General features: G+C 49.2%; 1 protein-coding gene across 2 annotated transcripts in view; it reads left to right on the forward strand.

Moving 5' to 3' along the window:
* The first annotated feature begins 1,734 nt into the window (after positions 1-1,734).
* The window catches only part of FRMD4B (FERM domain containing 4B), a 114,386-nt gene continuing 91,360 nt past the window's right edge, over positions 1,735-24,760 (forward strand). The window contains exon 1 of one of the 2 annotated variants that reach the window (XM_084530875.1): positions 1,735-1,853. In XM_084530875.1, the coding sequence (XP_084387001.1) occupies positions 1,836-1,853 (18 nt within the window). In that variant the 5' untranslated portion in view covers positions 1,735-1,835. Of the gene's footprint in view, positions 1,854-9,273; positions 9,319-24,760 lie in introns of those variants that run through there. The other variant, XM_084530878.1, reaches the window with a different exon arrangement.

The raw sequence follows: 24,760 nt of genomic DNA on the forward strand, positions 1-24,760 counted from the left end.
AAATAAATCACTTGTCATCTTCCAAGTATGACATGACCTCTGCATCACAGGAAGAAATCCACCCCATAAGGTTAAGTCACTACTTATCTGCTTAATGTCTGATTGACATTAAGCAGATTGACTGGGAGATTCAATTTATTTGTTTTTAAATAGGAGCCCAAACAACTTAATATTCCTTCTTGACTTAATCTGCTGGCAGGCTGGGTGTCCAATTCATTGTGTTTATGTATGTACGTATTTATTTATTTTTTTATGCCTCTTTTAGCATCTCATAGTCTGTGGGTTCCTATGGGAGTGGATGCTGTGTAACTGCACTATTGTAGCAATGGATGAAACCCACACAGAGATTATCCTTCATGTATAGCCATCTGCATTGGCTGCACTGACTTTAACAGCAATTTTTAAAGCATAGGCTCTTGTGGATTATCTGCTTGCTTCAGTGAATACAAATCAACTTGCTGGTAGATTAAGATACAAAAATTTCCATATCTGGAAAGTGTCAAATTAGTAATGGTAAAAAAAAATAATTAAAAAATAATAATAATATTAAAGCATCATAGAGGTTGCAATGTTTGGTCAGCAATTTAAGTAAATGGCTGCTTGTGAGGAACACTGGAACTGGGAATCCTTTACAGGTTAAGAAAATGGAAAATTTAGATCTGTCATTCATTAAACATGACCCAAACTACTCTAACCCTCTCCCATGAAATCACCATCTTCTGAACTGTAACATGTTAAGTATACCTAAGAAATAAAGCTGATTTAGTACCCTTTTGTACAGCTGTACCCCTGAAACAAAGGGCAGTGAGTTCCTCACTTCTGTGAGCACCTCGCTTTTGTTCTTTTGATCTAGTTTGGTACCAAGAGAGAAGGGTAGAGGCGAACTATCAAGGAGCTGATTACAATTTAATCACTGTGGTGATTACCATGTGCTAATTAAAGGCCTGCTGCTGTGAGACGCTGTATCCTTTCCGTGCCTTTACAGACCAGTTTTTCTACTGATGGTGGCTAGTCCTTTCCAAATGAGCAGGGTGGGATTTTCAGCAGCACATGCAGGAGCCCAGGTTACTTGGGTTTACATGAGGCAGCTGCTTGTGGATAGCTTCTGGAAGCCCCGTCTAACAGTAGTCTAACGAGAGATTTTGTTTGTTTGTTTACACAGTACAAACAGATGTAAACGCTGGCTCTCTTCTAGACATAAAAATTTAATGAACTCGGCCTTCTGTGCTAACCTCCGTGGGCCAGAAACCCCCCTTTCCATTTGTTTTAGACTCAGTCACAAAGAAGAGAAGAAAACCAGGCGTACTGGCTTCCAAGCTGTCTGATTATAAAGCCCTCAGTCTCTGTGAGACAGTTACACTGCCCTGAAGTCAGATGTTTAAAACACGCAGCAGGCTTTGTGGCCTAGCGCCCCTCTCCATTTCTCATACACAGACACCTTCAGTACCATCTAAATCCTCACTGCCTTTTTTGGCTTTTTTTTAAAACCTTCTAGAAGTTAAGATCCCTGCACTACCACACTGTGGAGATTAACATTTGTAGGATGTGCAGATGAAGACTTAATGGCCCTGACCAGCCTCATCTGGGGCCTCACCTGCCCCTATTTAAGCTCAGGTCAGGGGTTTGGCCCTTTCCTGAGCTGGTTTGGGTGAGTGCTGATCTTCAGCTTGGTTATGTCCCTGCTTGGCTGCCCACAGCCTGAGCTCTCCGCCTGGCCATGGGGTTGCCTGGTGGTGTGTGCCCCTGGCTGAAGGTGGCAGCTGCCTCAGGGCCTGCTCTGCTCAGGTACTGCAGGGCTGAGCCCTGCCCGATGAGGTCCCTGTCCTGCGGGGTGCATGGGTGCTCTGACAAAGGTAAGATCAGCTCTATGCTGTTCTTTGACAAAAAACAAATTTCTTAATGTGTTCTTTAAATTCTATGGAGTGTTTTTGCTACTATTACACTGGGGAAGTGAGATTTTGTGCCCGTGTTGTGGATGTTGAGCAGTGTTTGGAGATGTTATGGTGCTCAGTTTAACTTCTGAGCAGCAATAGCTTTGGTGAACTTCCTGTTGATGCATTTTCTTTGAGGTATTTTTTCCATGTAGAGGATTTGAAGCATAAGGGAAAATATGTTGCTGAAATATGGCTTGGGTGGTAACCTTTGTCATGGTCATTCTTGCTGTCCTTTTTTTGAGAACATTGAACATGTGGCTTTAACTTCACGGATCTGTATGACAGTCTTGTTTGATTCCCGGAAGGGTCTTGTGATGGACATGCTTGTAGGCTCTCTTCCTGATACAGGAAGAGGTCAAGACTCTCCATGAGTGTAATTGCATGGTTCACTTACTCACCCAAAGTCATTTTGGAGTACTCCGGAGGCTGAGAGCTCTAATGGAAGGTCAGCAACTTCATTTTAGATGGCTCAAGGTCAGAGTCTGATCTAGGCTGCATTAGTGAGGAAGCACAGCAAATCTTGTAAGTTAAGTGTTTTTATTCCTTCTTGACACCAGCATAACAGAACTGGAATGTACCCTTCAGAGTAGTTTAATTTATTATGATCAAATGAACAGGATTTAACAAACAGGACCCTGTTTTTCGGAATTCAGTCTATTGACTGTCCCATGGTATTTTTAGTTGGTTAAATGCCTCTAGTGTTATGCTATTTTCTGTCTTAATGTGTCTCCATAGTCTGGCTGGCCAAACGGGAAAACAAAAAGCCCTCACATCAAACCCACATGTAGCCATTGAGATCTGCCTGACAGCAAGAAGAATAGTTGTGCCAATGGTTTATGGCTGTCAAATATTCCTGGAGTTAGAAGCAAAGTAGCCTAAAGCTCTCCTCCTGACATTGGAGGACAGAAATAAGTCTAAATGTAACGTAATCATTTTCCTGATGCATCAGAAAAAGCCTGACAGCCTTTGCCTACTAAGCAAACGCATCTCAGGAAAACATGGTGGTGGAGAATTGGATTGAGCACATTCCGGAGTTCTCTGTAGAAAGAAACTAATGGATGAAGTGCTGAGAGTGTTTAGCTTACATTTGGATGGAAGCTTACCTAGCATCCTGCAAGCAGACTTTCTCCCCTGCCTCCTAGAAGTGATGTAGCTGTGGCCACTGGCTCTGGGTATGTGCACAGTGGCTGTTTTTTCATCTTGCCTGCACATGCATACGTGTTGAGTCTCCTGCAAATTAGTGCTTCAGGGTTAATGAAAGAGCACTTCTAGAGCCCGTCTTTATGGACTGCTCTAATATATGAAGCTAATAAATACCAAAGTGCATGTGATTGACATTTGGGTCTCCACTAGAGTCCAAAATGTAGTTCAGCAAAAACCACCTGAAAAGAAAAGGAGGAAGTCCTAGAGGAATTTTGGGCAGAAAAAGCCTAAGGATGGATTTGTGTGGAGGACAGGCTCAGGAATGTGGCTTTCCTGTTGGTAAGCCTGTTGACCTTTGTTATCCTCAGCTATCTCCATTTATAAAAATGAGGGACACTGCTAATATTAATCTTTGTAATGTGCTTTTGTCTCTCCTGGTGAGACTCTGGGTATTGTTTTCATTAATGCATGACAAGGCCCAGAGGTCTCCTTGATACTAGAAGGCCAGATTTTAACATGTTTGGATAACATTTTGAAATATGGGAGATTCTGCTTTTTGAATCTATAAGGGGCTACTATGACTCCAGAAACAACTGGGGAAAATGAGTGAATTGTTTGCTTTCAAAAATCAATAAATATTCCAAATCAGTCTGGAAGTACAAATGTAATGATCAGGAATATGAATGTAAAACCTCTTTCTGATTAGATCTAAATATATAGGGATATGAAAAGAAACATGCAGAGCAGGATCTCTTCCATTATTAATGATGTTGCAGACATAATGTGTTTCTGGAAAGACACGCTCCTGATCAACAGCAGTTAGGAAACCATGAACTTCTACAGTCACGGGTGAAATGCTGCGGCCTGTGGAGTGTGGGGTGGTTGGACCAAGTGGTTATAAAGAGCTACTCTGCACTTAGTAACTTGCCTTTGATTCTGTGGAAACAGTAGATAGAGCTCATAGTGAAGCAGGACATGAAATGCAAGAAAAGCCCAGTAGATTGTGCTATCAGCCATCAAAATTGCCATCATTCTTGAGAGAACTGAGTTTCAGTGATAAAAGGGAAAACATCTATGTCTTCAACTTATTTTCTCTTTTTATTGAGTATAATAAGTCTTGGAGAAGGTGTATAGCACCTGGGTGTGTATTTCTTGTCCTACTGTTAGCCTGTGGAAGTGCCTCATGTTTAGGAACACTGGGGCGATTAAGGGCCTGGAAACCAAATGTGAAAAATTCAACTCCTGCTGCAGGCTTCATCCACAGTCTGAGCTCATCTGTTGTATTAACCTGCGTGTAGGAGATCTCACCTACATTATAAATGAACAATATGAGGAGGTGGAATAGATAATTGCAAGCTCAGAGTGGAGGTGCAGGGAGATGACCTGAGTTAAGCTCCAGTTCACTCATCGAGTTTCAGGCTCTTGAGCTCGGGCACCAAGTTAGCCTGGGTGGAGAAAATGAAAGGAGGGGAGGTTATCACTGTCTCCCTCTAACATGGAATAAAACATGCAGCCTATAACGGTTTCTCTTGCTTGAAATATAACAAAATCTGTCCTTTGGGGGAGATGGAAATCAGATCTGGTGAAATGCCTTTGAAGATGAGAAATGTCTCTCTGCATAAAGAGCCTGGCCTAGCTGGGCCCAGCCCTAGTGGGCTTTCAGGTAACCCTGTAAGCAGCCAGCCAGACTGCCTCCAGCCCCAGCAGCACTCCCTTGGTAGCTGCTTTTGGGGTAATTGCTTGGTTAGGTTTTGTGGGTGGACTAAAACTGGTCTGTATAAGCAGACTTGTAGAAAAGAACAAATTGTCAACACTAATGGATTTTATAATCATTACCATTTCTAATTGCATTTATAGTGTTTTAGGAGAATACCAGCTAACAGAGCCATATTTGAGATGTGTTTGAATGAAAGCTGAAAATTGTACAGTAATGTTTGAGATCCTTCATTGTTAGGCATCACTAGGAACCCTATTTTTTGTCCATGTTTAATGCTACTGATTCTGTATTCAGCAGAGTCCCTTAGAATTGCATCAGTGTGTCTAAATTTAAGACATAGGTTTCCTCAAAATTTGAAGGGTTTGAGCTCTTTAAAGCTTATGCATTGTCAAGACAACTTATGAAAGCATATAGTGTAACACAAGGTAAGAATGAAAGCATATAGTGTAACACAAGGTAAGAATGATGTTTGTTTTACATCTGCTTAGTGAGGCTAAGGAGAGCCCAAGAAGCCAAATGGGGGGACCAGTGCTCTGAAGATGTCAATTTTTAGTTAATTCTATGCTAGGGTAAGACTGAATAGTGCTATTTTCCCTATTTCCCAGGTTTTGTACCTGTAAAATGGGGACAGCAACAAGTGTCCTTTGTAAAACAGCTCAGGTCCCTCTGAGCACAGCAAGCCATGAACAGGGGTTGTGTAGTGGTGCAGAGGTGGAGGAAGGCACTTCAGCACAGCCAAGCCTTTTAAACTGAGCTGGCACAGGTAGGCTGCTCACATCTGGAGTTGCTGGTGCCCCAGCGATACCCCAGGAGCCCTACTGAAAGCTGAAGCTAAGCATGTATAAATGTAGTTGCTGAATTTGGACCTTGTACTTGAATTCTGGTGTCTAGAGGTTGCTTTTCAGAGTTTCTCAGGGCTCAGGCCTGCTGTTGTATTTTTATAACAATAGCTTGTGTGTTTTGGCAGTTAAGGTAAATTACATCACTTTACTCTTTCCACATTTTATTTACCTCATTTCCTTTTCTAAAAATACACAAAAGATGACTATTCAGTGTATAAGGCACACTTGATACAAGTCAGAAATCAGATGTAGAAAAGCCAGCAGCCCCTTGTCCTCCGCTTCGTTTAAAACACATCACCCACATCACGCCCCACAAATAGATGCTGCTTGTGAAAGGCCGAGGTAGGAACAGCCCCAGGCTGCTCTGGAGAAGCAAAGGAAGGAGGAGGGAAAGCAGGAAAGGAGAGGGGGCCTTCAGCTTCCTCTCTGGGAGGAAGGCTGTGCCGGTGGGAGGAACCAGGCTCTCAGCCCTGCCATGCTCTGTGCAGCTGCCCCAAGAGCAGCTCTCTGCTGTCTTCTGCAGTTGACTCCAGTCTATCTTGGATGGTTTCTAGCATATTTTGTGCCCATACTGTAAAGGTTTGTGTATATTTGAACCTCCACCATCTTTTTGAAGAAGGAATATGGATCCCTTCCAAGCTGGTTGCCATCCTCCTCTTCTGGAGGTTTGTGCTCTGCCATGGGCATGGAGCTCCAGCACGTGGCTGCTTATCTCTGCTCTAGCACAGATCAGCAACAACAGTGTTTTGAGCTAAGCTGGCTGACTTTGCCTGAGAGTTGGGGAGGAATTATGTTTTTCCCACCCCAGAAGAATCTGGAAAGGGTTTTTTTGGTCTCAGCCTAAACTTCAAGCCTACCCCAGAACCCCAAAACCTGGATAGCTGCAGCTAGCACGCCTGGGTGTGGAGTCATTGTGCAGAGAGCATGAAATACAGCCTGACGTCTGCCATGCCATCACTCCAGTGATGCTCGTTTTAGGATCTGTATATAAAGTCATGGCTGAACTCCATAAACAGCCCGTGTCTTTAGTGGGGTCTCCCAGCAGAATGCTGCAATGGGCTAGACCAGAAGCCCATTTAGCCTGGCATCATACTGCTCATCCTAAATAATAAATGTTACCCACTCCGGCGGTTTGTACAGATTAAAATCAATGACAGATCTCAGCAGAGAGGCAAAGTACCTCTTAAAACATTAATATTCCTCCTTTGCTATAAAGGGATTTTGCAGAGCGCTATGGTCAATGCTGTAGTCTACCTTCCAAGTGAGGAAAAAAATACAAATTCAGTGATTATTCTCAAGAGATCTTTAACCCAATCTGTTTTAGATATTTATCCCCTAAGCTTTAGATATTTGCTTAACAAGAAGCTGATATCCAAAAAGTGTTTTGGGGCTAGGAATGCGGGGTTATATTACAGACTGCCAAACCTCCAGGAAATGCACTGATGGACTGTGCTGCGATGCATTTCACTTCCAGTTCTGAATTGTGCCAACAGCTCTTGGCCAAGGAAGGTGAAAGGACTTCATGAAGTCCTGCTTCAAGTTCTGCTCCAAGCCATGGACTAAAGTGGGTTTTCTCCCCAACCCTGACACCTGAAAGGCAGCCCTGCAGCCTCCCTCTCTGTGCTCAAGGTTCGTGTTTCAGGGATAACACCGTGGCCCTGCAGGTGAGTTTTAGGGAAGCAACCAAAAGGGCCTCTGCAGCCGGGGCAGTGCCGCTTTGCTGGCAGGTAGGACATGCAATCGTTTGATGTTGGTCTGGATCTGTCCTGAGCTTAGTTCTGTGTTTGTGCTGCCACCTTGGCTGAAGGTTGTGGGTTCCTTTATGGCTTGCTGCAAGTCTCCAGGCACACCCCACCTGCAGGTTCTTCCCTCTGTGCTTTGCTTGGTCTCCCTGCTGCTGAGGGCAAGAGACCGCTTCAGTTTGTGGGACACCTGCCCCATGGGGTCCTGGTCCTGGTTGGTGTTTTGGGGTCACATACAAGCCAGAAGGGGCTGCATAGCTTAAGGACTTCTCCATGTTGCCTTCATCACATCAGGTCTTCTACCATCACTTGTTCTCTGTGCACACTTGGTTCAGTTGCACCATTTTCTACAAGCCTTTGATTTCATTATAATGCAGCTATAAAACAGATGAAGAGTATTTATTCCAGCTACTATAAATATCGGCTGACCTTCTTTCTTCAAAGGAAGCTCACTCCTGTCTCTAGACTTTGATTTAGGATTACTTATGGAAGGCAAATAGATGCATACATCACATCATTAGGGGAAATTACATTGATATTTTGAAGTACTGCATGCAGGAAGGTTGGGATAGTGAACTTCAGTGGCTGAAATAAGTAGTGGTGGAATTTTTTGTGATACGCAGCAATCTCTGGGGGAGGCTGTGTGCATATTCTGCAGGACAGAGCCCACTGGGGATGGGGACTGGTAGCTGGAAGTTGGGCAGGGATGAGACTGGTGTAGTGATAAATGTAGCAGTAGCTAAGATCAGGGCTTGGTGTTTCTGTGGATAAATACCAGGGGATTGTGCAGGAAGTGCTGTGAGTGCAGGATTGTGCTGTGAGTGATGCAGGTGCAACAAATCTGCAAGGTGTATGGCAGAGAGCTTTGGAGGGTGATGTACAAAAAAAGAGACAAAGCCGCTGGGGTAGGAGCCCCAAGTCTGGGCTGCTCGGAGCAGGAGGGATGATGTTGCCACAGTCATGGCAAGAGGAAATGCACCTGGGAGCATCTTCACATCTTCTGAGTCCAGACCAGAACCCCAGAGGAAGAGAAGGAAGAAGACCCCCAGGAAGCCTCTGCTAGCCTGGGAAGGATGCTGTAAAGCTGAGTTCTGTGAGTGCAGATGGGGATACAGGCAAAACATGTAAGCAAGCTGAGTTGTTTGTTCCTCTGTTTTAGCCAGGCACTGGGTAATTGGGTGCTGTACCCTGAAAATGTGGCACACGGGAAGGTGTGGCCCTGCTGGGGCTGATCCCTTGTTCCTTACCAAAGGATTCCGAGGCAAATGGATCACGTTTACCTGGGAGGATTTCAATCTTGTGAATTATTAAATGCACCACCAAGGATTTGTGAAACTTTGGGAAGGACCCCAGCCTGCTCCTTGGTGACGATCGGAGCTTTTGGGTGCATTTCCTCACCCTGAAAGCCGCAATGGCTTGGTTGGGGGAACAGATGGGACTTGCCATGGTGCTGCTGGCTCCCGGGGGCCCCCCGCCCGGTGGTGCATCCACCCGCACCCCCTCTTTCTGTGCCAGCCCCGAGGCTGCTGCTCCCCGCTCGGCTCCGGGCACCGAGGCAGCGACAAAGCAAGGATCGTGGCAGCCCAGCGCGGCTGTTCCCGAGCTCAGCCCATTGTTCCCCGCCGCAGCCGGGTGACAAAGGGGCTGCCACAGCCCCCGGAGCTCAGCGCCCCCATCCCGGGGATGCTGCGCCCGGCCAGGGGCGCGCAGGGCGGGGGGGACCGCGGCCGGCCCCGGAGCCCCCCCGGGGCTCTCCGGGAGGGGAGAAGGGGCCGAGGGGGCCGGGAAGCGGCTCTGCCCCCACCCCCGGGCCGGGGGGGCCGGCGTTAAGCCCAGCCCAGCCCAGGCGCCGCAGGGAGGGCGGCCCGGGCGGGGATGCGGGGCCGGGCTGGGCTCCGCCGGCCGCCCCCCGTGTGGTGCTGAGCCCCGCCGGAGCCAAGGTAAGGGGGGACGAGGGGCGAGGGGACACGGGGGGAGGATGAAACGGGGGGTTCTCGGTGCTCCCGCAGCCCCCCCCGAGCTCGGGATCGGGGTCCCCGCGGTGCGGGGGGCGCTGCTGGATGCTCCCTGCCTGCCGCAGGGTGCGCGGAGCCGGGGACCCGCTGCTGCCCTCGCCGTGGCGGTGCCGAGCCGGGCAGCCGGGGCTGGCCCCGCACATGGCTGGGGACAGGCGGACAGCCAGCCAGCCGGACAGACAGCGGGGCGCTGGTGCCGGCCCCAGGCCGAGCAGAGGAAACCCACAGCGCTTCCTCCTGCTTTTGTTGCCGGGGTTCGCCTTCCCGGCTTCGCCTGGCTTCCTCCCGGCTCCCAGAATAGCAGGCGGCATCGCTGCCTTCCCCGCATTGTTCTCGGGGTGCTTCCTCTCGCCTCGCTCTTCCTCCAGCTCCGGCCAGAGGCAGGTTCGCAGCGCCCGGAGCTGCCGGGTCCTGCCCTGCCTCCTGGGGCAGCTTCTCCTCGCCCCTCGGTGTGAAGCCTGACAGCTGTGCCCCCATTCCGTCCCCATTGCCCGGAGGAGGTTTAAACTGCACCCAAATCAACTTTTTTAGCAGCTGCTGCGTGCTCAGGGTGTGATTGCTGGTGGCCTCTGCGGCGCTTTGCATGGGCTGGGGTGATGCTAGGCACTGCGCCCCTAAGCCAGGCTTTCCAACCCAGCTGTAATGATGGGAAATAACCTAATGCTTCAATTTTGACCATGGTGCGCCCTTTTTTCTTATGTGGGACTAGGTGGCCCACAGCTGTGTTGGGTGTAGCCGGGGACTTGCATTGAACATCTTGATCCTGGGCAGGGGAGGTGAGCGTGCCCGTGGTGGCTGCAGGAGGAGGTCCAGGGAGGAGCTGGGTCAGGAGCTTGGGTCTGAAGCTCCCCATCCCCACCTCCTGCAGTGTCCTGGTGTTACCCAGACCCGTTTGGAGGTGTTCCTGTGCCTGTGCTGGGCCAGAGGGCGGCCGGTAGCTGCTGGCTGCAGGACCGGGCTGCTTATGGGGCTTTGTTCCATAAGCTCTTACTTAGGGTTTTACCTAATGGGAAGCAAAGAGCAGCTGAGCTCATTCTCGTAACTTTCGCAGAATTCCCAGCAGTGAAGTGGCCTTTAATCAGGTCTTATGTGGCTGCAGCTTGGGAGGTCTTTGAGCAGCAGGAGGGCACTGGCTGGAGAGCTGCTCTGCGGGCTGGGGACACTGCAGGGCTTCCCATAGGGCTGCTTCATGCAGGGGTGGAGATGTGTCTAGGAACAGCCACCTGCTTTCATTTGTGGTCTCACTTTCTTGAATGATTCCTTGAAGATCTTAAGAGCTGCTTCTGCAGGAGTTAGCAGTGCTTTCCTTAAAGATTTATATTCCCTGCAACTGTGTGTTTCCAGGTTTGGTCTGGTTTATCCCAAGATTTATCGTGCTGATTTCCTTGAACATCTATGGGTGCAGCTGTGTCAGACTTGATCTTTTCAGTTTGATTCTAATGTATTGAACATGTCAAAAATAACTCAGTATGAACATGCACTTCAGTCCATTAGAAATGTCATCTTTGTCAGAAGGCAGCGGTTGTACAGAAACCTTTCAATCTGTTCAGTGCCGGAATGCCGTGGCTTTGAACACACGAATTCCTGAGGTCTGTCACGCAGGTGACTGTTTTCCTGTGGTTTGCCATGGTGATGCTCGCTTCGTAGGTGCTGAAGCTGGGGTGTTTTTGGGCTAGTGAGATAAAATGCTCTCTGCCCAGTGGGGTCGTGGATAGGCACCCTGGGCACAGGCCAGCCTGCCCTGAGCTGCTGGTAATTAAAGCAGCAGAGGGGAAGGGAGGCTCACTGCAGGGCTTACGCAATTTTCAAAGATCTCTTGCACCTCATCCTCTTTTCTTCCTCCTGTGCTCCTTAGTGTCTGCTGAATGGCAGAGGAGGGAAGGGGATGCAAGGAGTGGGGCAAATGGCATCCCCTGGCATCAGAGGCCTGTGCCTGTTGCACCTCCAGTGGAGATGGTGGCTCAGTGTCAGGCGCTGTTGTGAGCGGTAGTATAAATTAAAGCTTGGGGATGAGCAGGTTAGGAGGTTAATGAGATGTCTGAACTGAATTGATTTTCCATACAAACTGGCTATAATGTTTTCTTCACTTTCTCCCTGTCCCTGGGATGCTGTGTTTCAGCAGTCGAAGGATGTAAGGAGCAGCAAAAGGGCTGGAGGCATGGGGAGTTGTGGCAAGTTGGAGAATGTGGCTGGAAAACCTCTGTCCTTCTCCCTAGGTGTGCTGACACAACTTTGGCCAGAGTAAGGGAACTCAGAGCCCAGCTGGTGGTGTGCCAAGGGGCAGACCCCGAGTTCAGGCTACGTGGGAGCAAGGTGCAGCTCGTCCTGAGCTCCTTTGATATGAGATCTGCTTAAATCACGATTCAGACTTCACTCTTGGATTATATACCAAAAAATCTTAATTTTTAATTAAGGAAAAAACAGTTCTGTAAGAGCCTAGTACCAGGCTTCAACTTGCTGTTTTTCTAACTGTAGTACAAGTGAAACGGTTTCCGTGCTTAAAGGGGAAGCTGGAGTGAATGTAAGGGCTGCCTGCGGACAGCAGCTTTCACACAGCAGCGCAATTCTTGCGTAAGGTCTCTGAGCAGCTGAGGACAGCTGTGGAGCACATGAACCCACATGGCAGGTGAGGAGGATGGAGCTGCTCAGATCACCTCACCACTGCAGGAAGGGCTGGTGGGAGGGAGATGTAGGCTTGGCACCTCTGCATTTGTGATCAGAGCTCAGATAAACCAACGTGTGCCACTGCCACGGGGCTGGTCGATGCTTCAAACTCTGAGGTTGTGGTTAAGTCTAGGGCTGAGTGCACTGAGTAGGTCACTACCGGGCATTACTGATAAATGAGCTGTCCCCTTATCTCATGGGCCTGGCCATCAGTGTTGTATGGCAGCAGTTAGTTACGGGAACAGTTCCTCGGCTGGCTTAGAGCATGTATATCTATTTTTTAACAGGCTAAGCAGTTTGCATCCAGTGTAATGATGAAAAGCCACAAGGAAAGCTGCTATTGTTTGGCTGCAGCCGTTTCGAAGCATTAAGCCTTCCTCTTGCCCCCAACCATAATGCATCAGTGCTCTCAGCAACTGTTAACAATTCTGTGGTTAAATGGTGTAGCTTATGGAAAGCTGGCATTTTTTGTCTCCTGCTTTTTAAAGCAACACAACAAACCACCGAAACGTGGCTCCTTCAGGATTGTAATTTTTGGAAAGCGTAGATTGCACGTTGGATACATGCAAACTGTAATTTCAGCTAGCCCTTTGTTTTTGCTTAGCCTGCTTACAGGGTTCTTCCCCAAAATCTTCCCCCGAAGTTGGGGAAGGATGTGTTATGGTGATGCCTTCTCGGCTTAGAGCCTGACCTGGTTGGTGGTTGCAGTACGTAGAGCAGGCAAGTTTCAGGTTTTCTGCAGCTGTTACAACTTCAGCGCCAAGGAAGGGGACTTCCTTGTACAAAAGAAGGATGCTGAAGAGAAATGCACTTCTACCATGGTCATTTTGTTAGCTCTTGGCTGCTTTAACAAACCACTATCAAAGCCATTGTCCAGGACCTTATGAAGTTCCCTCAGACCTTCAGATGTCCAAAGCCCTGACACTGAGGTCCTTCCATTCCTCTGCCAGTGCAGGAGGTCCCTGCTCTGTGCCTCTGGCTCACAGCTGTAATTTTTCCAAATCTGGTGAGTGCTGGGTGTGACCAGAGCTGCTATGGTGTAGTTATGGTGCCAAATGAATTAAGCCACTGCTTTGTTGGTCTTAAGGGCATGCGTGTGATCAGTTACTGCTGGTACTGATCAGCACTGACCAGCTGAAATCACCACAGCCTGCTTGGCCGCGTTCTGCTGTGTGCCCGTGGCTTTGCAGTGGGAGGTAGGTACCCCAAACCCTCTAATATGCGCAAGATCTGTACCCTGCGGTTTTTCTAATGCTAATGTCTGAGCTATGCTTAGTTTCTTTGAAAGAGAATTCCACAGTCTGGTTAATCTCTGTGTATATCAATCTCTTACAATTAATCCTCTATTTTTTCAGATCCTCGTGCGTGAGGCAGTTTTAGAACCCAATCCATTTACCTTGTGTTGCATTACAAACAACCTCCCTTTTCCTGAAAGCAGAGACAAAGCGAAAATGGACACTTGTGCGTATTCTGCAGAGCAGTGGTTATTATTCCTCTGTGCTGTTTACATAAAATATTTCAGAGAATTATCTTTTCTCCCTGCAAACATTCCAAGGAAGATTACTTTCAGGGCTCATCAGTCCTGGAAAAAAAAAATATAGGAAATCCAGTGATGAGAGAAAATCCAATGGTGAAATCTTGATCCTCTTGAAATTAACTGGAATCATGAGGCCAAAATTTTGCCTGGAGTTTTACTTAAGAATTTCCTTGGAATACCGTTTGTGTGCTTCAGAGCTGTGGAATTGCACAGTTTTACTGAAATACCACTTCCCATGTGTTCCAGCTTTATTCATAAATGATCCAGCTGATTTTTTCCCCCCTTGAAATGAGGCCTAATATGATTAGGAAACTCCTGGAGTATTTCAATTGTTATTAAATCTACCATTTAAAAACATCAGCAAATAGTTGGGCACCCTTTCTCCTTATTTCCCAAGAAGTCCTAGAAGGACTTGAGCTCATTACGAGCATCTTGGGGCAGAGACTGTTTTCTGTTGTTTAGAAACAAGCCTGAAAGCAATAACAATCACTGGAGATTTTGGAGAACACTTGACTCAGCCTGCCCTGGCCCACGGAGCACGGCAGAGGCTGTGGCTGTGGTCAGAGCATGCTGAGTATTTTCATATGGCAGCGCTTAATGTGCTCATCCCTTTGGTTTAAGGCTCGAGTAAGAGGTGGAGGATGATGATGTGGTGGGAAGATGTAAGGAACAGGAGGCAAACTTGGGTTTTTGGGGTGTGAAGGAGTCCCCAAAGCCAGGAGGAGGAGAGCAGCTCTGTGGGGCAGTTCCAGATCTGGCTGGGCACAGCACAAAAGGCAGCTGCCATCCGTATTCTAGCCTCAGGCTGAGATCATAGCATATTGATGTATTTTATCTGACATAATACCTCCAGAGACACTGCAGTGCTAAATGCATGGGCTACAGGAATGCGGCTGCTGCATCAGTCCCAAGAATCTCGCTTGGCTCTTATGGGAAGCAGATGGACACATGCTCAGGAGCTGTTGTGCAAGAAAGCTTGGTCTGAAGCAACACTATAAAGAAAGCAATAATTAAAGGTAAAATGCCTTAAATATCAAAAGACAAAAAGATTAGACCTCGATGTGGTCTGTGACATTTGTCCCTGAAAGCAGTAGGGGGGGGTGGAAACGTGTACCCAGAGCGTGGCAAGCATCTCCAAAACGCTGGTCCCCAACTCATGGGGGTAGCTACCAGTTGTTTCATGAAAAGGAGGTTTTCTCCTTACTTTCATTTAGTTGTAAGACAATCTCTTATTACTCTTTCTGTTTTAATTTAGACTTATGTTCCTGGTTTAGAAAGCAAACTAATAACCCCTCCAGAATGCAGACCCAGCAATTTAAGTGTATTTAATTCTGACACCGAGCATAATGTGAAGGAAATATCTTTATTTGCAGGAATGATGCCTGGGAGCAGAACCTGGCTGAAAGCAAACTTTAAATGACCAAAACTTTAATAATACTCTTTCAGTAAAATGACAGCACCACATATGAAAGCTGTGTATGGAGCAAAAGGGTGAAACATGGGAACTTGAAAAGGATGTGCTGCGGTGGGAGTCTTTCCAACCTCTACCATGTTACTTGCCTAGCTTTGCAGTAAAATACAACAGTTTTTAAACACTTGTTCCTCCCCCAGTACCAAAGAAGCTCAGCGTAGGGTTGGTGAATTCTAATGCTTTAGTTATTAAAATACAGTTGGAGTATACTGAAAGCGAGCTTGTCAGTGTAATGTAGGAGAGATGTGAACCTGTTGTGTAGATAATGTACTGGAGTTTCTGGATACCTGGACTCAGTTTTCTTTCATCTTTCGAAATGAATGTTTAGGTAATGAACTGAACTCTTCTAACACTTGTCTTCACACTGAAAATTAATCTCATCTCTTGATTTAGCAGTCTCTGCTTTTTTTGCACAGGAAAAAGCTTGGAGAAGTGATGTTTCCTAATCATTTCTACGGCATGACCTGGTCCTGCCTGCATGGGAGTCAGAAATGGGAAGCTCCAGGAGGTGTCTGTTTGGCAGCCTTGCTGCTGATGCATTATCTGGCACGGAGCGAACGTTTATGTGCTTATCTGTCAGTATTTCCTAATGCTGACCATGTGAGTCTGCTGCTCTTGGCAAAGCGTAGCTCACTTTCCATGTTTTAGCCTTCATTGCACTTACAAGTAAATTGCCATAAGGGTTGGATTTGAGTCTCTGCTGGAAACAGAGGAGCCATCTAATAAGCTTTCTGTGGAACAGGAGGTGAATTGGAATTGAAGTCTAATAAGTGAACGGGTCCCAGTTAACCTGAGACATCCGGGGGTGTTGGCAGGCTTGGCTTGACAGCTCTTTTATAGGCAGTAGTGTGAGGCAGGTAAGGAACGTGCCAAAGCTGAAGCTTCCCAAGTTTGTCCCTTTGGACTGATTATTGCTGGGGGAGGAGAATAAAGCAGTGTGCCGTTCAGAGAGCAGATGCAGGGGGAAGCCAGGGGTGTATGTGTCTGGGCTGGGGTTACTGCTATCATCAAAGCTCCTGTCTTTCCCTTGCAAACCTTGCTTGTCTCTAAAAATCATGGGGCAGGTGAGTTCAGTGACTTTAACCAATTGTTTGCAGCCTAAACCTCATTTTTAACCCTGTGCTAGTGGCTGTGATTGCTGGTGCAGTGCATTAACATCTCCTCCTTCACCAGCTGCACCCTATCAGGGCATAATGTGCCTGTTAGGGCACGCTGCACCTCTTCTCCTTCCTGTAGGGGAAATCCTGTCCCCTTTTCCCATCTCTTCCACATGACTTGGCTGTAGCCCGGGGTGTGCAGCAGCAGAGATGCGGGATGTGCATTCAGATCCGTTCGAGTGCCATCACTGCTGCGTGGGATCTGGGAGGCAGCAGGAGCGAGGCTCCCTGCTTGCTCCAACACTTGTCTCCAGCTTCGTTGCTTCAGTGCAGGGTGTCTGCCTGTGCTTTGTGGTAGACTGCCTGTCTGGCACTTCCTCTGCAGAGTTGTAATTGCTGTTTTTACATGCTAGTGCTGTTCTGTAGCCCTGTCCTCCGAAAATAAAATGTGGGGAAAAAAAAAAGTCAAGAAAAGCTGACCCTGGGTGGGGCAGGGCTGGGAGCAGCAGCCAGAGGAAAAACAAAGGGAACTTGTGCGAAGTGACACAGGGTGGCAAGTGTGGGACTGCTGCAGGCAGGCAGCTGGCCAGCCCTTCTCATTAAAAGCTTCGCCCAGTGATTCCAGGTAAGTGGAAAAACAATCGGACGTGCTCTTCCACACCATTGCTGGGCTGTCTGTGGAGCTGCTGAATGCAGCATGGGAGCAGATTTCCTGCTCTTGTGGCTGTTTGAAAGGACATCGTGTTGTTCCCTCACCTTGCAGCCACTGCAGAAGCATGAGGGCAGGCCTGGGAGGTGCCAGAAGTTATTTCATGTCTTCTCCTTTATTTTTGGTGCGCTGCTGACTTCTGTAGTCGCAATCCTGCCTCTTCAATGTTCCTGCAAGCTGAAAGCTTTGCAGGATGCTTGGATATTCCCAGCTCTGGTGGTGGCAGGGGCAGCGCTGCAGCTCTAAGTGCTGCCCGGGGAGGCAGGTCCCTGCCTGCTGCCGTCTCCAGCTGCTCCTCCAGGCCCCTCCTGGTCCCGCTCGCTGTGCTCTGCAGCCCCTGGGCCTCTCCCAGCCCCGGGGGAGGCTTTGGGGCGGCCGTGCCTCCCGGGGCAGGAGTGGGAGCTCCTGTTGTGCAGGAAGCGATGGCTGATAAGGCTCCTCGGGGTGCTGCGCTTCCCAGCCTGGTATCCAGCGCTTCTGGAAGGGAATGAAAGGCTTTGGAGGGGGGTTGTTTGGTGGGGAAGTTTGTAACAGATGAACCAACACCTGGGCGTAGCTTGCTTTCTTCTCCTGGGGCTCCTGCAGATGTGGGAGCAGCCTCTAGCAGCGGTGCCCATCACCTCAGGCTGGAGAGACTTGGATTTTTAGGCTGCACATCACATTCAGTCCCTGATATCACTGGCTCTTGTGCAAGCCTTGTCTGGGTCCTTGTGGCTTGTGCTGTACCCCCTCTAAGCCTGCAAGACCCCTGGGTCCAGCCTGCTGCTGGCTACCAGGTAGGTTTAGCAGAGCCTTCCCAGCCATGAGGATCTCCTGGAGCTTGCCCATCATTACTGGTCCTTGTCCTGGGCAGCGCTGCGTGGGTTTGCAGAGCAGCCCTTTGCTGATGGAGCCCGAGAGGCTGAACCTGAGGCTCCTGCCATCAGCTGCAGGGGCTGGTTGTGTGTGGGAGAATCAAGGAACGGAAAGATGTGCATGGGAAGAAAAATAGTGGAGGAGTAAAAGCAGTTTTTGGTGAACTGGGAAGATCTGCATGAAATACTTCGTTGTGAGTGGTCTCTTCTGTGCATGGCGCATGGAAGTGGTGTGGTGACTCCCGGAGTCAATGAGGTGATGCTGTAAGGCTGCTCACAGCACAGGCCAGGTGTGCAAATAACCACCAAAGCACTAGGAGGTGTTTGGGCAGTGCAAAGAAACCCGCTGGCAGGTATTTGATGGGCGCAGGAGACCCATTCAGTGCCGTGTCACAAGAGGTGGTAGTGCAGGAGGCTGAGGAAACAGGTAGGAGCCTGGTTTGGATTTGCTCCATTTTAGCAAATTCTTCAGATAAGCCCATGCCAGGCACCAGCACATTGGCCTGAACAACAAGCAGGAGGCTTCGAGGCAGAGCTGTGACTGCAACAGGGTAAGTTTTGGGACCAGACATAACAGATGTAGGACGAAGCACGGCACGTCTCTGGGGGAGGAAGGATTCGGAGGCGTTCAGTGATGGTGCTTTGGGCCCTGCTCAAGCACAAAAGGCTTTGAAAGTTTTGGTTTGTCCCTTCGGTGCGCAATTATTTCAAGCAAACAATTTCTCTGAAGCTGTGCTGTGTGCCTGAGGGGAGAATGGGGCAAGACGGGAGAAGGGATTAAATTGCAGCCTCCCCCCATGCCTTCGGTGAGCTGTTATTACAGGCTGGCAATATCAGCTACTGGAGTCATTCCTCCGAAAATGAGGTGGTTCTCCGAAGCACTGTGCTCCTGACAGGTGCACATTCAATTAAAGCGCATTTAACTTCATTCAGAAAAAATCAAGATGCAGGTATTGATTAAAACAGCTCAGCCGTGGGCACGCAGCCCTGCCCTGTCCCTCAAGCTCTGCTCTGAGGCCACAATCACAGCTGCTTGTGAGCTGGGCGGGGATGTGCTGCATCTCCCCAAATTTTGAAGACGACCCTTAACAGAGGGATGTATTTTGCATGCTCATCATTCTTAGGAAACTAGCCATGAATGTAAAGTAAACCTCCAGCAAATATTGTGAGGAATGGCACATCCCCCAAGTTTTGGGAGAGCAATTCATCCTGCCGTAGTCGATTGCCTTGTCCTGGAGCTCCATCTCAACGAGCACTGCATGGGTGGCTACAGTAAACCTCCCTCCTTCCTTTTAATATGTGTCTCTACTACCTGATATTCAAAATGGGATTAGGAGAGGTGAATTGCTGCTGAAATAGGTAATAACAGAAAGCAAACCTGTCTGACAGCATCTGCTGCCTTCTGATCTGCTGGGAGCAGGCAAAAGAATCCTTAATTAACTTTTTTGCAAGGGTGGGGTGCTGTTTCTGTGCAGGATTCATTTAGGAAAGGCACAGCTGGAGTTGCTGTTGCCCGAGTTCCAGGAGCCTAATGAATTGCCCCAAATTAGCTCCTAGCCTGAAGTGGCTGCTGGGTTTGAGAGGAAAAGCTGAAATGGTTGCAGGGCGGGGAGCTGACTTGGGAGACTTGTGAAAGCTGGGGTAATAACGTGTCAGCTCTGACCTGCTGTTGTCAGAACCACCCCAAAAGCTGGTTACCAAAAGCTCTGTGCTGTTCCTGCCTTGTTTCTCTGACTCCTGCCTGCGTGAGGCTGCTCAGCCTGGTGCAGGGGTTGCACCCAACCTGCAGCAGAAGAAAACCTCTTTGTGCGTGGCCTTAACAAAAAGGGTCTGGGGTTGGGGGCTGAGGTGGCCCTGGGTGCACCCGAGGGCACAACGCTGTGCTGTGAGCTGTGGCTGAGCGCTGGCACTGCCCTGCCCTGGGCCTGGGTGCAGCAGCATTCACGAATGCCTTGAATTCTGGCCTCCCTACCCACTTGCTGTGTGTCTCCAGCTGCTCCTGCGTGGTTTCCGTGCATGCACGCAGCAGTCAGATGGTTGGGAGCTGCCTCAGCTGTTGGAGGCAGCGGTGCTGGGCTTATCTGCGTGGTGCTGAGGGCTTGCTGCTGATTGTAGTAGCAGAAACGTCCCTTCCTCCAGCAGAGCTCAGCGGTGTTACATGGAGGATGAATTCTGAAGGCTTTCCAGTGCTGCTGTGTGGGGATGGGATGTGTGCTGAGGTGCTCTCAGCAGAGATGCTCGGTGAAATGTGGAGCGTCTGGCTTTTGGGGTTGCTCTGAACCAGCAGAGCTGGGCTGCTGCTCTCATTAAGAGCTTGCTGAATCCAAAGCCCACATTGAACCGATGGGTTCTGTTGGAGTTCAGGCTCAAATTTTCAGAGCTGGGGATTTTAAAGTTTTAAATGCTGTGGAGCTGTAGCCACGTTTCTGTCTGTTGCTGTTTTAATGGCTCTGAGGTGACTTCTAAACCTGCTCTACATATCCTGTGTGCGGAGCAGTGCCAAGCAGCCCCTTCTTGTGAATTCTGTTAGAAAACCCAACTCAGCTCCAAAACAACAATGAACAACAGCTGAGAAGTGGTGTGCTGCTGCTCCGACGGAGAAACCTGATAGAGCAGGCTCCACGTCTTTGCTAAATTACACTGGGAGCTGTTGCAGTGAGCAGGAGCACTGCCACGTGCCCATGTGCCGGTGAGTTACGAGCACATTATCCTGCTGCTGCTCGAGGTGCTGCTGGGCACGGAGAGCCTGTGCTGGAACACAGCTTATCCAGCAGCTCTGCTGGCTCAAAATATTTGTCACGTCATCTTTTCTCTCCTTGTTCCCGGCTCTCCGTTTCAGAAGCTCTCACAAGGCATGAGCAGATCGATCCTTTCCTTCTCACCCCCAGCCCTCTCCCCATCACCGCGTGGTCTCTGGGGCTTCTCGTGGTGGTTTTGCTTCCTGTGCTGCTGAGGTGTGAGCAAACCATCTTGGGGGGGGGCTGGCTTCAGCCTAGTGCTCCTGATTTAAAACCAGTGCAGGCACTTGCAGAACAGGATCACCAAATCTGTTTGAATTACCGCTGCACTGCCTGACTGCAGAGGAAAGAGCCAAACCATGCACAAAAATAGTTGATATTTCTATGCCCAGCTGTGCATTTCCATAGAGGGGATGTTTATAGCAGTGCAACGGGAATGCATGGCACATAAGTACAACATATTCCCGGGGAGGTCTCTGCCAGGGGAAGGAATGAGATAAATCCTTCTTGGGCTGCTGGCAGGGCAGGGCAGCAAGCTCTGTTTCCCAGATGGATCTCATTTTGAGGACACCTGTGCCACCTTCTCCCCCTATCAGTGGGTGTGAAGAGCAGGTCAGCTGCGAACATCCCTGAGCAGCAGGGAGATCTTGGAGCAATTTTTCTATTAAGGAGTCGAATCCCTCTTGGAGAGGAAACTTGGCTGTTGATGAGCAGGGGCCTCTGCCCTGGCAGGGAAGTGGCTCGCTGGTAGCAAGCAAGCTGCAGGGAAGGTGCTCTACCTGTTCCACTGCCTTCTGGACATCTGTGGCACTGCATGGAAAGGCCCTTGTCTGGTTTCAGAGCTGAGCTGCTGGTCTGGATGGAGGAGCAGCTTGAAGCTGGCCGCTCCTGCTTGTGCAGGAGCCCTTGGGGACAGCTGGCACCTGCCCTGCTTTGGGAGAGGAGCTGCACCTCGGCTTCAGTTCCTTGCCAGGTGGCAGCTGTACCTTCTTTGCAGGGCGTGCAGAGGGTGCAGCCTTCTTCCACGCCCTGCAGTGTCCTTGTACCCCCAGGAGCCCCTCGGGGTGGTGCTGGCTGGCTCTGTGCAGGGATCTGGCTCCGTGCGTGCCTCGGCAGGAGGGGAGGCGAGTGCACGCTGCCTCGGGCTCCTTGTTCTGCGTTGCTGGACCTGTCTGACAGCAGGGCCGGGGTTTGCTCTGCCACTTTCTTCATTCTACTTAATAGATGCTTGTGGGCAGCCAGTAATCAACCCCAAAATGAAATGCAGAAGACGGGAAGGTTGCAAATGCGAGATGGATGAGCTTTCAGCTGCGTGCGTGGGACTTTGCATCTCTGGGGATGTACGTTCGTAAAGGCTGCGTTTGGGGATGGCACAATGGAGACCTAATTACAGGCCTGCTCTGTCACAGCTGTGCTACCCTCTTGTGCAGACCAGGCATACATTTTGGTTTCTCAGGGGAAAATATTGTGTGTAATTATGTATTTTAATTTTATCCATATAAGCTAAAATGAAGAATTTCTCATCCTTTTTTTCTCTACCAGTCACGCCTGTCCTTTCCCCCCTACTCCTTTGCCGGTGACTCTGGATTTTTACCTTTTTTCCCCTCTTCTGTCAATTTTCTGTTTTCATAGACATTAGGGGGTGCCTTTCTCTGGGTCACAGCTGGAGACATCACCAGGATTTGGGCTTCTTGCTCACTGCATCTGCGTGTCTGGGGAGCCACGAAGTCATCTGGCTTTTTCCCAAAGCTGTGTTTAAGACGTGGTGTAACAGAATTCCCTGCAGGAGAGGTGGTTTTGAATAGAAGCCCCCTTGAGCCTCGATGCTGAATGCCACCCAGGACTGAAATAAGGAGGGTGGCGAACTCTGCATGAAATCACCATAAAGCTGAAGCAAAGTCCCTTGAGCATCTCTAATGCGCTGTGATGGATGGGAACCTCACAAAATAGGCGTTTGGATGCTTTTTTAGGAAGTCTGTCACAGCACCATTGCTGACACAAAAAAAAAAAAAAGAAAATCAGTACAGTGAACGAGCTCTTCTTACTTCCTTCTCCCTGATAGAAAAATAGGATTTGTTTTGGATTCAGCTGCTGTTTTTCTTACTGGGGAAGCATTTAAAACATTTGTCAGCAGGTGTAGAGCCTGACTGCAGTTTTTTATTGCGTGTGTGCAGAGGAACTGGTTTGCTTTCCATGGAGCTGTTCAGGACAGAAAATGGAGCTGGGAGCCCAGCACATCGCCTCCCAAAGACTGCTTGGGGGAGCGTAACATTGCAGGGCAGGCTTGTTGCGTTAGCCTTACGTGGCACACAATTAAAAACAGTAAGTGAAAGCTGCTTTAATTTCTACTTTCACCTCTTTTCCCTTTTTTTCTCCCATGCTCACCCTTTGCAAAGGCATCCCGGAGCTGTGAGGTGCAGCAGCACCAGGCTGGGCCCCACGGGGAGCAGCTCCTGGCTCCCCAGCACAGCCCGTGCCCTGACGTGCAGCCACTTGCAGCTTCTTGGCTTTGTTGCAGGAGCCAAGAAATCAGCAGGAAAAGCATTTTTGGGCAAGTGGTACGAAGTCTTACAAACTCAACCCCCTGTGTTTCTGGCTTGTACACACTGACAGCAGTGGGAGGTGTCCCTGCCTGTGGCAGGGGGGCTGGAATTAGGGGATCTTTAAGGTCCCTTCCAACCCAAACCGTTCTGTGAGATTTTTTAGCATGGAAGCAGTCCTGTGAGCAGATGGCATTTGCATAACACTGTATCAGGACCTCTCTAAAACCCAAAGTGGCTTTCTCAGTTGCAGAGATTATTTATTTTTTGCTACAAATAATAAACATTTTTTTCAGCAGTAGTCCCTGCAGGGAATACTGATCAAGGCAGTTCCTAAGATCTTGGAGCATTGTCTCATAAAGCTGATGTGCAATCGGGTTGTGGTGTCTTGGGCTATGTACCTGGGCAGCTTCCCACCCATGGCTAGGTGGGGAAGTGTGCGGTGATACTAAGATCTGCCCTTGCTTCGCTTTGCCGGGTGTCTTACCAATACAGGCTCCTGAAAGGTTCATTATTTGGCGCTTGAAGCGTGGTCTGTGAGGATTCATTGATCTTTGTAAAGCAATTTGATCTTTTGCTAAAATGCAATCACGTCTCATGTTCAGTTATTACTGTGAAATGGAACCGGTGGTGGCTCTGAATGCAGGGCTCCTGCCAGGGAAGGGTTTCTTGACTCGGTTCTGATGATAAATTGTTTTTTAGGAGTACTCGGTTATGTGGGGTCGTGTGGGGGGAAGGACTCGCTTCTCCTGCTGCCATGGCATCAGGTTGGGGAATTGGAGGTGTTTGGAGGTGCGGCGATTTTAAACCCTGGTCTTACAGGGGTGAAAATGGTGTTAGCTGGGGGATCTTGCTTAGGGGCAACTCACTGGGGTTTAGGTTGCATACAGGTGTGAGGCTTTGTGTGAGATGGTAACAAGCCTGAAAATTGGGACAACTTTGCTTTCATGGATATTGCTGAAGACTAAAGAGCATAGCTCAAGTGCCTAGATGCTAGTGAGCAGAGGTTTGAATGAGGGAGAGCTGCTTCTCTGTGTTGTGGACAGCCTCAGACAGTAAATAACTCGCTTTCTGGGGTCTGATTCAAGCCTGCAGAAGGCGAGCTACCTGCTTGGGAGTTCAGCAACATCAGCTACCAGGCAGTCTTGGAGCAGCCCCCTGCCCATGTTGTTCCTGCTCTCCTGCACTTGCTCTGTTCCCAAAAGTTCAGGCAGCTGCCCAGATTTAGCAAAAACAGTTTGCTGGGCAGCACCTTCAGCGTGGCACCTGCTTCGAAGGGTAAAACTGGGCCTTGCTGATGCTTCAGCAGGTCAGGCCTGGTGTAAGGGAGAAGCTCTGGTGCCTGTGTGCTGCACTAGTGATGAACATCCACCAAGGACCTGGCTGGTGGTTCCCTAAGCAACCAGGAGGTCCTGGAGCCAGGAGAAGGGCTGCGGTTCCAGCTAGGACAGCCTGTGCCACGCCACTTGCTCAGATACCCCACGGAGGGGCCAGCAGGTAACATTTCCTTGGGACCCCACCTTGCAGAGCTGCTCTGTGCCTCCAGGCAGGAATCTTAATGCCCAGGGTGAGCAGAGCCTGTGGCCACAGCCTGCTGGGTGTTATTGTACTTTGGGTCTGGGCTTTAAAGGCTTGCAGGTGGGGCAGGATGGATTTCTGTCTGCGATGAGCACAGTACAGCTCTTGGGAATGGGACCACGGGATGTGTGCTCCCACCAATGCTAGGTGGACTTGCACAAGTGAGGGGGTGGATAAAA

Source organism: Aythya ferina (assembly GCF_964211825.1).
Source record: "Aythya ferina genome assembly, chromosome: 10".
NCBI classification, from domain to species: domain Eukaryota; kingdom Metazoa; phylum Chordata; class Aves; order Anseriformes; family Anatidae; genus Aythya; species Aythya ferina.